This window comes from Antennarius striatus, chromosome 5, assembly GCF_040054535.1.
Source record: "Antennarius striatus isolate MH-2024 chromosome 5, ASM4005453v1, whole genome shotgun sequence".
Taxonomy (NCBI): Eukaryota; Metazoa; Chordata; class Actinopteri; order Lophiiformes; family Antennariidae; genus Antennarius; species Antennarius striatus.
In genome coordinates, this window is record NC_090780.1 from 24,467,501 (window position 1) to 24,480,272 (window position 12,772).

The 12,772-nt window shown below is 46.2% G+C and overlaps 1 protein-coding gene across 2 annotated transcripts; it reads left to right on the top strand.

The window, feature by feature from the left end:
* The first annotated feature begins 5,278 nt into the window (after positions 1-5,278).
* On the top strand, positions 5,279-8,882 carry elf3 (E74-like factor 3 (ets domain transcription factor, epithelial-specific)). 2 transcript variants are annotated; one of them, XM_068315431.1, is made up of 9 exons: positions 5,279-5,426; positions 5,508-5,668; positions 6,378-6,611; positions 6,693-6,800; positions 6,874-7,026; positions 7,103-7,189; positions 7,271-7,387; positions 7,500-7,695; positions 8,172-8,882. In XM_068315431.1, exons 2-9 carry the CDS (start codon positions 5,515-5,517, stop codon positions 8,281-8,283), a joined length of 1,161 nt encoding a protein of 386 aa, XP_068171532.1. In that variant the 5' UTR covers positions 5,279-5,426; positions 5,508-5,514; the 3' UTR covers positions 8,284-8,882. The 2 variants fall into 2 exon arrangements, with proteins under 2 accessions (XP_068171532.1, XP_068171533.1); XM_068315432.1 differs by having other exon boundaries at positions 5,280-5,426; positions 6,877-7,026.
* Positions 8,883-12,772: the final 3,890 nt, after the last annotated feature.

Here is a 12,772-nt window from a genome sequence, read left to right on the forward strand (position 1 = left end):
CTCCGCCCACTCCACCTGTTCCATCCATGGCTCCTGATTGGTGCAGATCCTCAATCAGAGCGGGAGCTCTGAAATAGTCTTCAGCTGTTCAGATTGGGGGGGGGTCTGCCTCGTTTGAACCAAACTTGTGAGCACATTGTGAAGAGTTAGTCTGTGGATTGTGTTAGCGTTAGGAGTGGGGGGGCTGCTCACCACTTTTTTTTGTACAACTGTAATCAGATTACTTTGTGGGTGTTGTTTGATCTCCAGAGGAATCCAGCGCTCCTCTTTTGGTTCTGTTCCTGTGTTTGAGCAGCGTCCTTTGGCCCTTTTGTTAATTTAGAAAACTTTTACCCCGTCCAGGGATTTAAAGTAATCTTTGGTTTATTAAATATTTTTACGTTAACCCTTTAACGTCGGTTTGTCCTTGTTACAACTCTTTGTAACGAGCCGGGTCGTAACAGCGATCCGTCCTGGAAGTGTCCAAAGCTGTTTGAGTCAATCCACTGGACGTCTAGAAAGTCCAGGACTGAAGAAGTCTCTTGGACGAGAGACAAAACGTCTTCCAGAACTTTCTTAACATCCAGTGGATTGACTCAAACAGCTTTGGATAACCATGACCTGGACAACTGAGAACCTACACAGACATCCTGGAACTGGTGGAGCAGTGGTCCCCAGACTAAGGCCCCCTGTTTCACTTAGTTGGGTTCCTTAACTAGTTTGCGTTGTGGTTTTCACAGGGAAGTTGATGAGAGCTGCAAACAGTCTACAAGCCTCCTGGACCCGACAGAAGGGTCGGTCACTCCAACAGGAAGTTCATGTCCAACAGGAAGTTCATGTCCAACAGGAAGTTCATGTCCATGGCCTTTTTCTCTGTGAAGATCCCAGAGAGGTTCTTACCTATTTTATAAATAGTGTCTCCGTCCTGTTCAGTCTACTAGAATGGCTTTCTATCTGTAAAGCACTTAGAAAAGTCTTCAGATGTGATTAAGCGCTATATATAAATAAAAGTTGATGGTTGATTGATATTTATCACGTTAAAGCTTCTTCCCAAAAACTTGGTCCAATTTGTTTTGCTGTTGTTACCTACAAACTTCAACACGAAACGTTCTTCGCCTGGCGGCAGCAATTCCTCATTACCACATAAAACAATCCTCCAGTTAACAAAAGCAGTAAAATGTCAGCCGTTTCTGGTTCAGGGCTGCATAACCCCCTGTCTCTATAGCTCCAACAACGCGGAGGGGACACGGCCCCCCCCGGGCCTCGTTACTGCGAGACACAGTTTGATCCAGAACCTGCAGCGCTGGGTCGGGACATGAATATGACACCGAGGGCTCAAATGGTTACGGGCTAACCCACCACGCTACCGATTCCTTCACACTCACACCTTTTCTCCGGGCGTATTTGTCTTCGTCATTCAGGTAACAGTCTGAAAAACAGTGAGAAGGGTGGGATTTGAACCCACAACCTCAGGTCTGGGACCTCCGCTCATCTCTCTGAGCTAAACCTTCAGCTGCTGAAATTTGGTTTGGAACTTGTATTTATGGGGTTCACAGGTGGAGGAAACACCAAAAATGTTTCTGTAACTGGGTTTAGAACCAATTCCCCACTACAACGCCCCCATGGGTGGGTCTAATCACCCTCTTTCATCATTTTAACTTGAACTATGCGCATGTTTTTGGAGCCACCAGACACGTGGAGAACATGCAAACTCCTCACAGAGAGGCCCTCAGTGGGGTTTGAACCCCAGACCTCCTGGCTGTGAGGCGACAGCGTTACCGCTGCGCCGCCGTGCTGCTCTGGTGAGAGGACGAGGACGACCTCAAGAACAATTCACGCTTCACACAAAACCGTCTTTTACTGCCTGAACTATTTAACACTATTTAACTGGACTAACGTCTGCTTCATTTAAAAATGCCTGAACCTTCATCTTGGTTCTGTCCCGTTGATTTAAAACACAACTTTATGGAAGACAATAAATGTTTACATTTAGGCGCCCCTGACCTGGATGACATTAAAAACAGAAATAAGAATAGTGAACAGAAAAATCTAAACGGATTAAACGGAAACACTTAAATTAAAACCTGAACACCGATACAAACCTGAAGTGAGATAGATAGAGTTTGTACACTTAATTTTGCCAAAATATGACAATTAAATACAAAAACACATGAACTGTAATCCATCCAAAAGTTCATCGGCACCACACCGCCCCCTGCGGTCAGAGGGTGGAACTGCTCCAATGATCGGTTTCATCTACTGTATGAGCTCCCTGTTCAAAGACATATAAAAACAAACAAACAAGTTTTAATTTAAAATAAAGATCTGCAACCACTTCAGACATCCCTTCTGTATATAAATGAACATTTATTTCGCTTATTATTTATCAATTATTGTTCTGCTGAGAAATCACCGTCCACACACACGACAAAGAAGCCCCAGCAGTTTGTTGACAGACCACTAGAGGGAGACAAACAATCAGCCCACACAAACGCTTCTTCCGGTCGAGTCCCACCAAACACAGCTAAACAGGTTCTTAAATATTCTGTTTTATTATATTGACTTTTTTGGGTCTGTTTATTAGTTGAAAGAGACCCACATAGAGAAAATGAGAAAACAAATTCATTTACTTTCCTTTCTTTTAACTTTTAAACATCAACTTCTGTGTGTCGGTGTTTCTGCTGTCAACATATAATTTACTAAATAATAACAATAATACAAGTTTGTAGCTCCGCCTCCTGTTGTTAACTATTTTAGAAGATTGTAGCTCCGCCTTCTGTGGCACTTTGTATTATTTAGCACATTAGAAGATTGTAGCCCCGCCTTCTGTAGTATTTTATATTGTTTGCAATATTAGAAGATCGTGGCTCCGCCTCCTGTGGTACTTAATGTTGTTTACATGATTAGAAGATTGTGGCCCCGCCTCCTGTCATGATTAATGTTGTTTACGTTAGAAGCCCCGCCTCCTGCTGTCAACAACAGTTTCCTGTGACGTAACCCACCGGCCCCTGAACGAGATGCGCGGGGGCGCCGCAGACTCGTTCCCCTGTTTGAATTCCTGTCAGCTTTGTTTGACAGCGGCGGCTCACTCCTCACGTCTTTCAGAGTAACGGTGGAAAGCCCCGCCGTTGAGCAACCTCCAGGTGTAGAGGCGTAATGAAGGGTGGAGAGATGATGAAACGCTCGGCCCGTTCGCCCGCGGGTCGCCAACGCCAGCGCCTCATCACCGAGCGCAAACCTGCGGGGCCGCATTCCTTCTCCTTCCACACGCCGTGGAAACAGGGCGTGGGCAGTGTTGTGAAACTCTGGAAGAAACACTCGCGCAGCCCGGCGTCTTCTCAATGGCTGGATCGCATTGGACTCGCCCACCTGACAGCGAGAGTTGAAGGCCGTCTGCTTCTACAACCACCCTGTAAAACTCCCCATAACCCCCTATGAGGGGGTGGAACACGTCCGTCTGGTTCGTGGTCTTGGCGGAACGGTCGGGTATTCCCGGCGTTCCCCCACAAAGACAGGTTCCACTTCCACCTGGAGGCGTTACCAGTGAGGTCCCAATGCCCCCAGAGCTCTCAGCTGGTTCCACTTGAGGTGAGACCAGTCACAACCGAGCTGGACCACCTCACCAAGAGCCCCCTTCTGGAGACAGACCCAGTCCTGAAACGGGGCAGGCTTAGAACCTTGTAGCGTCATGGGGACACAGGATGTGGGTGTGCAGGAATACACTTTTTTTTTTAAGGAGTCAAGTGCAATGCATGCTGGGTAATGTCATTTCCCAGCTTAGGACTGAGATCCTGGACCTGTTGATGGTCTTCAACGGGCCGTAATGCCAGCAGGTGATCGCCAGGTAACAGCAGAGAGCCGCTGCAGGAGGCAGCCCCCCCCAGGGCGTCACATGACACCTGCTGGTATCAGCAGACCTTCCTGACCTTTGCCCTTTGCGTTGTTGTGGTTCCGCCTCCTTCCAGAGATGATTCACCGTATTAAAGTCCAACCAGCCAATGAGAAGCGGCGTCAGGTGCGGCTGCTGGCTGACAGGACGTCATGTAATTGCTGTCACCGTGTGGCTATTTTTAGAATCCCAACTGACTGCCACCCCCCCAACTCCCCCATCACCCTCCCCCTCCCCCTGATGACAGTGTCATGGAAATGTCACGACAGAAATCTGTTGACTTTTTTTTTTTTTTTTTTGAGTTTTAATTAAATGAATGTTCCGGCTGGTGTCGGGGGTCTCGGGACAAGCCAGACCCCATGAGATCCAGATAAAGCGACACAGCTATTTTATTTCTCATCGTGAGGCTGGTTTGTTGGGTTCGTGATCCAAAATTCAAATCTGGATTCAGAATTTGATTCTGGAACCGGAATCAAATTCTGGATCAGGTTGTGTTGAACAGAGAAACTGTTGGGTTTTAAGTGTACACTCACAAAACGTGTGATGCCATAAACATGATGTCATAAATGCGGGATGTTATAGTGGGTGATGTCATGAATTTGTGATGTCATGTTTAAAAACTTAAACCAGCTGCTGGATAAACGAAGTAAATATAATTATGAAATAATTTGGAAGAAACTCCCCGATTAAAACGCTTGAATCAGGACGACTTTTATTTGTTGATGTTTTTCTGATGGATTTGAACTCATGAAGATCAGCTGGACCAGAATCAGATTTAATCTGAACCCGTCTTCAACAATGAGGGAGGTTGACCCAACTTTAACTTCTCCGAATAGATCTAATCCCTTTGTGTGTGTGTGTGTGTGTGTGTGTGTGTGTGTGTGTGTGTGTGTGTGTGTGTGTGTGTGTGTGTTGGTTCAGATCCAAATGAAAATCCGGATCAACCAGCTTTCACTTGAATTGTCTCCATCCAGGGCTGCAGTACTAAAACGAACCTGAGTTGGCCGGGTTCCTCGGTTCTGATGCCACTTTAGAGGAACGTCCGCGAGAACATGTGGATCCAGATCTGCTGGAGGTCTTGTGTGATGCTGTTTGATAGGTTCTGGATCAGGTTTGGTTTAATTCGTGGGTCCGTTTTGGGGCCTCGGTGGACGGGTAGAGTGTTGAGAAGAGAATCTCTGAAACCTCTCTTGGTTTTATGAACTTGATAGACCTGGTTCTACTTCCAGAACCGATCTCTGATCGATCATGTTTCCATACTTTCCTTCGCACCGGGTTAATGCGAGCCAGACAAAAAAAGGGTTTGGAGAGAATAGCAGGGCAGGTTTGTTTTGTTGATCGAGTTCTCAGGAAAGAGGAGGAGGAGGAAGAGGTGTGGCCAGACTCAAGTGGAATTCCCCTGCATTACCTGAGCCCATCCTCCGGTCCCTGCAGGTGTATAAAGACACCGAGGACCCGGCGCGGAGCAGCAGGTGTATTTTTGTTTCGGAGCCCAGATTGTTCAAGGGTACCTCGGTTTGCGGATTAATCCGGCACGTTTCGTTGGGTCCGTCTTCAGGTAAAAAAGGGGTTCGCTATCAGGTGTGATCGTCTCGTGAGGTGAGCTGGTGTTTCAACCGACGTCTTCTCTCCTCCTCAGCGTCTCCATGGCATCACTGTGCCTCAGCAACGTGCTGACTCATGCCAACCTCGCCATGTATCCCACCGGCGTCCCCGACATCCCACTCCAGCCCTCTGGTTTGCCGCCCAGCATCAGCAGCCACCAACCTGGAGGTACGGGCTTCAGCTGCAGCGTCAGCGGTAAGACCAAACCCCCCCTACCCACACACACCCAAACCTCCCCAAAGTTCTAGCTGTTAACCATTACTGCCTGGTTGGGGACGGGGTTTCACATGAAGACTAATCCCACAGTAAACATGGCTTCAGCCCGTGGAGCCGTTCACGCCGCTGTGACCTAGTTTAGCGCCTGTTAGCTCAATCATTTATCAGGCAGCCAATGTTTAACTTAGCAAAACCGCCACGGAGGAATGCTGCCAACGCCGAGGTGCAGCCTTTGTTTCTCTGAGCTCAGACATGCAAACTAAACACCCTCATTATTATATGTTATAGACCGACTGGGAGAAGCCGTTCCTGTCGCTCCTCCAAATCAACTGGTGGAAAAATTATTAACTCACCCCAATAAAACCATAATAAAACCGCCCACATTGTAACGGTTTACTGGAAGCAACGCAGCAGTGGAAATGTAGAAAAGTTTAAAACAATAGTACAAATGAAAATACTGAATCCAAGAATGTTAGAAAATGTATTTCTTAAATGTGTATTATTATAAATTTGTGCAATCTGTCAAGAATGTGCATGAAAATGTTTTTAACTTTGCTAACAAACAAACATAGATTCGTATAATCAATAATCAAACAATGTCCAAAATGTTCATCCTAAAGATCCCCACTGTCCTTGAACGTACCATGCGTCCTGCAGCTTGTGACGTGATTGGTCCGTCTGTGTGCAGGTCAGTGGTACGGTCACATCAACCCTCAGTATTGGACCACAGAAAACGTCCTTCAGTGGATCAGCGACCACGTCGAAAGCACCAAGTTCGACGCCAGTACCTTAAGTCTGGCGTGTTGCAGCATGGACGGTCCCGCCCTCTGCCAGATGAACCGGGACCAGTTGATCGGTATCTTTGGCCCTCAGCTCGGCCCTCAGCTCCACCAGAATCTGCAGGAACACAAGACCAAATATGGTAGAACTAGATCCATCATATATTGAGATTGGATCTGGCGTGAAGGAGCAGACTAAAGTTTCTCTTCTTTTGACTTCCTAGACTTGCAGAGCCTGTCAGGACCAGAACTGAATGAGACATGCTTGCTTCTGGACAACTTCCTGGACAACCTAAACTACCCTTTGCTCAGCACCATCCGAATTGGCCAAGGTAGGGGTCCATCGATTTGAGCTACCCGCGTAGAAGTAATGAGAAACCATTGGCTGACTTTGGGTCCTCCCAGCAGGAGCTGAAGAAGAAATCCCCAAGAGAGAGTTCGACTACAGGGACGATTACGATCTGACCAGTTTGACCATGGGACCCATGACACCCCTGAGGGACGCCGAGTACCTCTCCGATAACCAGTCCGATAGCGAGTACAGCTCCTCCTGCAACAGTAAGAGTTTCAGCCTCACGTTTGCCACATCTGACGCTTCCGTGTTCCAGTTTCTTACGATTTGTGAATCTTTCAGGCGGGATGTTCGGCTTCTCCAGCCTCGGTTCGCCAGAGTCGGGCAGCAGCGAGTCCGACCCAGAGTTCGCGGACCCTCTGGTTACAAGTGAGTTTGAGTCCTTTTTCGTCCAAGTGACTCTTCAGAGAACTTTGGAGCAGGTCTGACCCTTACCTGTGTTCTCAACAGAAGTTCACATCAAAACAGAGAAAGGCGATTGCCGACTGAAGCGACCCCGAGGGCGACCTCCCAAACTCACCCGAGAACACAGCAGCTTTTACTCCAGCTCCAAGAAAAGCAAACATGGTGAGAGACGTCAGCATCATCGAGTAGAAGACTAGACCTGAATGCTGCTGAAACGATTCTACTTTTGTGTCTGTTTGCACACATTTAACTCATTGTGCTCCATTGTTTGCAGCTCCTCGTGGAACCCACTTATGGGAGTTCATCCGGGACATCCTCATCCACCCAGAGAGGAACCAAGGCCTGATGAAGTGGGAGGACCGCCGTGAAGGCGTCTTTAAGTTCCTCAAGTCTGAAGCTGTGGCTCAGATGTGGGGCCAGAAGAAGAAGAACAGCAGCATGACGTACGAGAAACTGAGCCGCGCCATGAGGTGAGTTCGCCAAAACCAGTTTATAGAACTGATCCCATACCACAAGAACAGGGAAGACAAAGAACAGGAAGATCGGAGATGAAGTCAAAACATTAAGGGGGGGAAACTAGAAGATGTCCCAACAGGAAGTAGATGAAAATAAAAGCCACAGAAGGCTGGCGAAGGTCCAAAGTAACTGAGTAAAGAGTTCTGGTAGAGTACAAGATGTGAGGAAGAAAAGCTGGCAACCAAAACTAGAACTGACTCATCAGAAAACCGTACAAGAAAGAAAAAGTGATGACATTGCTCTAATACCAGACTAGATTCCAGATCTCTGCTCCTATTGGTCGCTATGAGAGTAGGGATGAGGAAGAAGAGGGTGTCCAACCACATTCAGTCCACGTTCCTCTGCTGTTCACATTGACATTGATGATGATGAAGACGGGAGGTGATGAAGAGGAGTGTATTAACCCTGACTGCCCTTCCTCCTCCCTCAGGTACTATTACAAGCGGGAAATCCTGGAGCGAGTCGACGGCCGGAGGCTGGTGTACAAATTTGGGAAGAACTCAAGCGGCTGGAAGGTGGAGGAGATCGGGATCGGCGCGTGATCGATCCGCGGGTAGAAAGCAAGGCACTGAAGAACAGCTGATTGGGAACTAGATATACCCGAGCAATCCATCCGCCGCGAATTTAAGACACTAACTTCCTCCCCCCGGGAAGGTGTTGCAGAAAATGTAAGCCAGTGTTTTTGGCTCTAGTAGGTTTTATGAACCGATATTAATGTTTTTATGCTGAAGGATGACTGGAAGTCATTTCACCTGATGCCTCGTCGCTCTCTCTGGACTGTGTTTGGGTGTTTGGGCATTGACTATGTATTTTATATTATTATTGTTATTATTATATTTTTATCGTATTGTTTTCTTGCTTTTCTACGATGGTCATAAAGGCTGAAGGCTTTTTGCCAACCTAGCCTGACAGAACAGATGAAATGTCTTCACATTATTCTGTAACAATGTGCACTACATGGTAATCGGTATCACTTATTATAAAGTGTGTTTATATTTACTATCACATGATCATCACCTGTAAAGTTTGTATTGATCACAAATCTGTTGTTTCTGTGAATAGCCTCTGTCGCTGATAGATCTTTGTGTCAATCCCTGATGACGTCACTTAATTATCAGCACCTTATTTTTATAGAAATAAAGTTAGAATTTTTTTTTGAAGCTTGTGCTCTGACTTCTTATTGGTCTGGACGATCTGGTCCAGTATAGTCCAGAATCTCCTGGAGTAAAAGTCATGCAATCACTATCAAACTAAAACCAATCACCATCAAACGAAAACCAATAACCACCCAACTAAAACCAATCAAACCCTTTTGTGTTTGAAGACAAAAAAGGAATTAAAGTGTAAATTATCCATTATCATCTACTCCAAACACTGAACTGACAATTATAGACTAACTTCAGCAATCAAGTCCAAAAGGTTCTGTTCAAGCCTAGATTGACTTCAGGGTTCTGAGCCCCAAAGACCCAGAAATGAGGTACTAGCATCTCAGAACCATCTGGATCAGAGCCAGAAGGTTTTGTGAGGGATATGCTGAGACTCCTCAGGGATGCTAGAAACTGGAGTCTGGATCTGCATCAGGGTCTGCCGCGAAAGGGTTTGTCCATGAACTAGTTGTTCAGGTCTGGACCACCAGTCCAGATAGATGGACCAGTACAGGAGATATCAATCATCTCATGATGGGTGCAGATGATTCTGATCAGGCTGGTTCATTTACACACCATGATCTAGTCTTACTTCCAGTTGTCATTTGTTCACATCCTGTGTGAAACCAGATTCTCTTCGTTTACTTCGTTCATGGTGCTGAAAGACGAGAGAACAAACATCTTAACCTAATGATATCCATTACTTGTCTGGCATTACAATCCTTCTATTGTGCCAAGAATATTCTTACATCATTTCTTTTTACCCACAAGCATGCTAAGGTTAACAACGTTAATTGATGTTAATAATGTTGGAATCGCTCTTAGTCAAAGAGATTCCTGCTCGTCAATCTTTTTAGTTGTCAACGCAGATGAGCCATCCTGTCACAATATAAGAGCTCTAAAAGTTTTGTTTTTGTTAAGTCTTGCCGGTTGCTGATAACTAGCCATGCATGATCCTTTTGGGTCTGCATCCAGAGAGAAACCTCTCAAGGTCCAGACTTGGCCTGTAGACCCTGTCCGTGAGTGTTTGATAACCATACATCTTGGTTCACAGGTAGCCTGGTTTGAATGGAGAACCAGCGGAAGGACAGAAGGGAGGTCATCTGAATGATCTTTGTGATAAAGCAAACACACAGGACCCACAAGACAGTTTTAACCAGCCTGAGAACCTGCAAGACCAGTTCACCCGATGGTTTCACAAGATGCCAACACGACACAAAATCACGCAATTGGCACCACTGGTAACTGAGGGCTTCATGCAACGCTTGCATTAGATGTTCCTAATGACCCGTGTGACATGCCTGCAGTGTGGAAGTCAACATGCCTGAGTAGCCACATACAATCCGTGTCGACGGATTGTGCAGGTGCATTATGGTTTGTGACAGCGTAATGATTAAACGCTTGTCTGCCGCCACACAATGCATCTTCCTGCAGACGTACAATCAATGAAGCTTTGTTAGATTTCCTGTGCTTCACAGTGAATTTGAGGTTTGTGGCTTTCACACCTCCGTCTGACACAGCTCTCTGGTGTCAGCCCGAACTGGTCCGTCCTGTTGGAGATAAACCTGGCACGATAACATCTGGATGGTTCGTCTGTTGCGTGTTTGCTTCAGCAGCGATGCCTGCTTCCATTTAACCCCGCTGTCACTTCTGAATGCATGACGGTTGTGGGTAAACAGGAAGGTTATGTTTGTGTTCCAGCAGAAAGTAAAACCTGAATAAGCTCATACAGTTTCTAGCAGACACTTTTGAACGGAGCAACAATCCAGTTTGCATCGACGAAACCTAACACATCCGGACCGACAGAACGGTCGGATGTTTGGGGCAAATATTCGTCTGAATCATCCGGAATTTGGCAGACATGGCAGAAACAAGAGTCGATGAAAGTACAATTTGTCAACGTGTGAATAGAGTCTTATGGTTGCAGGTAAATGTCAGTTAGCATGACAGCAGCGGTAGCCAACCACATAACCATCGTCATCATTTGATTCACATGGTTGAAAACACAGCTTCATTGAAATGCATGACAACACCGGGTTCCAGAGGATTAGCGCTCACATAAACTAACAAGACCGGCCCGGACAGTCATATATCAGTTCACCTGGCCTGACCTTTTGTGGCCTGACCCAGTTTGGACCAACCAAACAACTGAAGCAAATTATACCAGAACCTTTGTTGGTAAAGGTAATAAAGTTGATCTATAAAGTTTTATGAGTATATGGTGACTCATGAAGGAACTGCCAGGGCTTTGCTCCAGTTTCACACTCTTAATCTTTCAAAGTGGGAAGAAGTTTGGGAAATATTCCACTTTAAATGTACTTCCTATCCTTCCCAGCTGTTTAATCTGACATATGTGATGGGAGGGCTTTCTGTCATTGACCAATCAGATTGATTGTTTATTATTTCAACTGAAATAATGAACTAGGTACCAGGGACGCTGTTTCCCATGATGGAACAGAGCCCGGTAGGATTTGGTGTGGATCTGGATAAAGATGGAGATAAGGATGAGAACAAGTCTGGACTACCCAACGGGTAACGAGATGTTTGTCCAAGGATCTCGAGGAGAACATTCTGTTCCTCTCAGAGGTTCGGGTCTAGGTCTACTCTCCAGGAACCTTGTCCACAATTTTCTGGAGGCAAAGCGAACCTTTTCCTAATGGAGGTGCCATCCTGGAGGACATGATACCTGCAAATTGATTGGCTGCAGGAACCACCTCATGCTAATAGTAGTAACTCCAACTCAAACCGAACAAAAGACCTGGAAAACAGTTGTTCAGGGAGGACCTGAACCCCCACCCCTCAAAACTCGCTGGAGGGGGTTGCATCTGTCAGCGGTAACACCCTGGACACGGATGGAACTCATCTCTGTCATGTTTCTAATCAATCAAACACTGAATGAGTGCAGCAGCGAAAGCATCCCAAACATCCCTCCTCTTTGTTGAGCAGCCAAGAACGTATTAATCATCCACTATTAATTATTTAATGCCTGAACAAACCACACACACACACACACACATGCACACACATGCACACACACACCAAGGTGAGGTGTGAGCGACAGTGCTCTCCTCCTATTATGTCAACATACCTGTCGAGCAGGTATGGTTGGCTCCGGGCCAGAATGCTAGCAACACGAAGCTTACTGGAAACCTCACAATCTGTGCCAGAAACAAAACAACAGAGGGAGGGGTGGGTTTTTTTCCGCTGTGATCTCAGCCCATTGTCACTAGATAAACACAAAGGAGTCATTATGCCCTTCCCCATAGTTACTGATTAACCTCCAGTACTTTCATTTCACTCACCTGTCTGCAGGTACGAGTCACAAACACTTACACCTCCATCTATGTTCAAAACACAAACCCTGTTCTGTTAAAAATATCAGAGGGTCACATTACTGGGGGGAAACGACCACGCTGACCACTTCTCTTCTGGAATGGATTCCTACATTCCGAAGGGAGATTCCAGGACTCAATCAGCCAATCAAAGATAATCAGGAAATCTCACAGGTGTTTTCAGACACTGGCTGCTATATTCATCTGCTGCTCAAGGTGTTTATGGTGACTCATGAAAAAACAAGCCTTCTTTGTCCGAGGACTAACAATTAACAGTGTAAATAAATGTCTTAATATAGATGTTATAGTAAGGTGCGTCAGACAAGCAGACGTTGACCTAGAAACCAGCCTCTTGGCCCTCAATTGGACCCATTGCTCCAATGGGGCCTGGAGTCATGAACACCATCAAAGATAGCTGCCCTCAGGCTGCATGAAACCAATTTGACTCCATTTTGTCCAGGTTGCCCCTCAACTTAGGTCATGTGACCTTTCATCAAAAGTTTGAGTGAGAGTGGACCCCGTGTAATGAAATCCCCTCTGACGTCACAAATAAA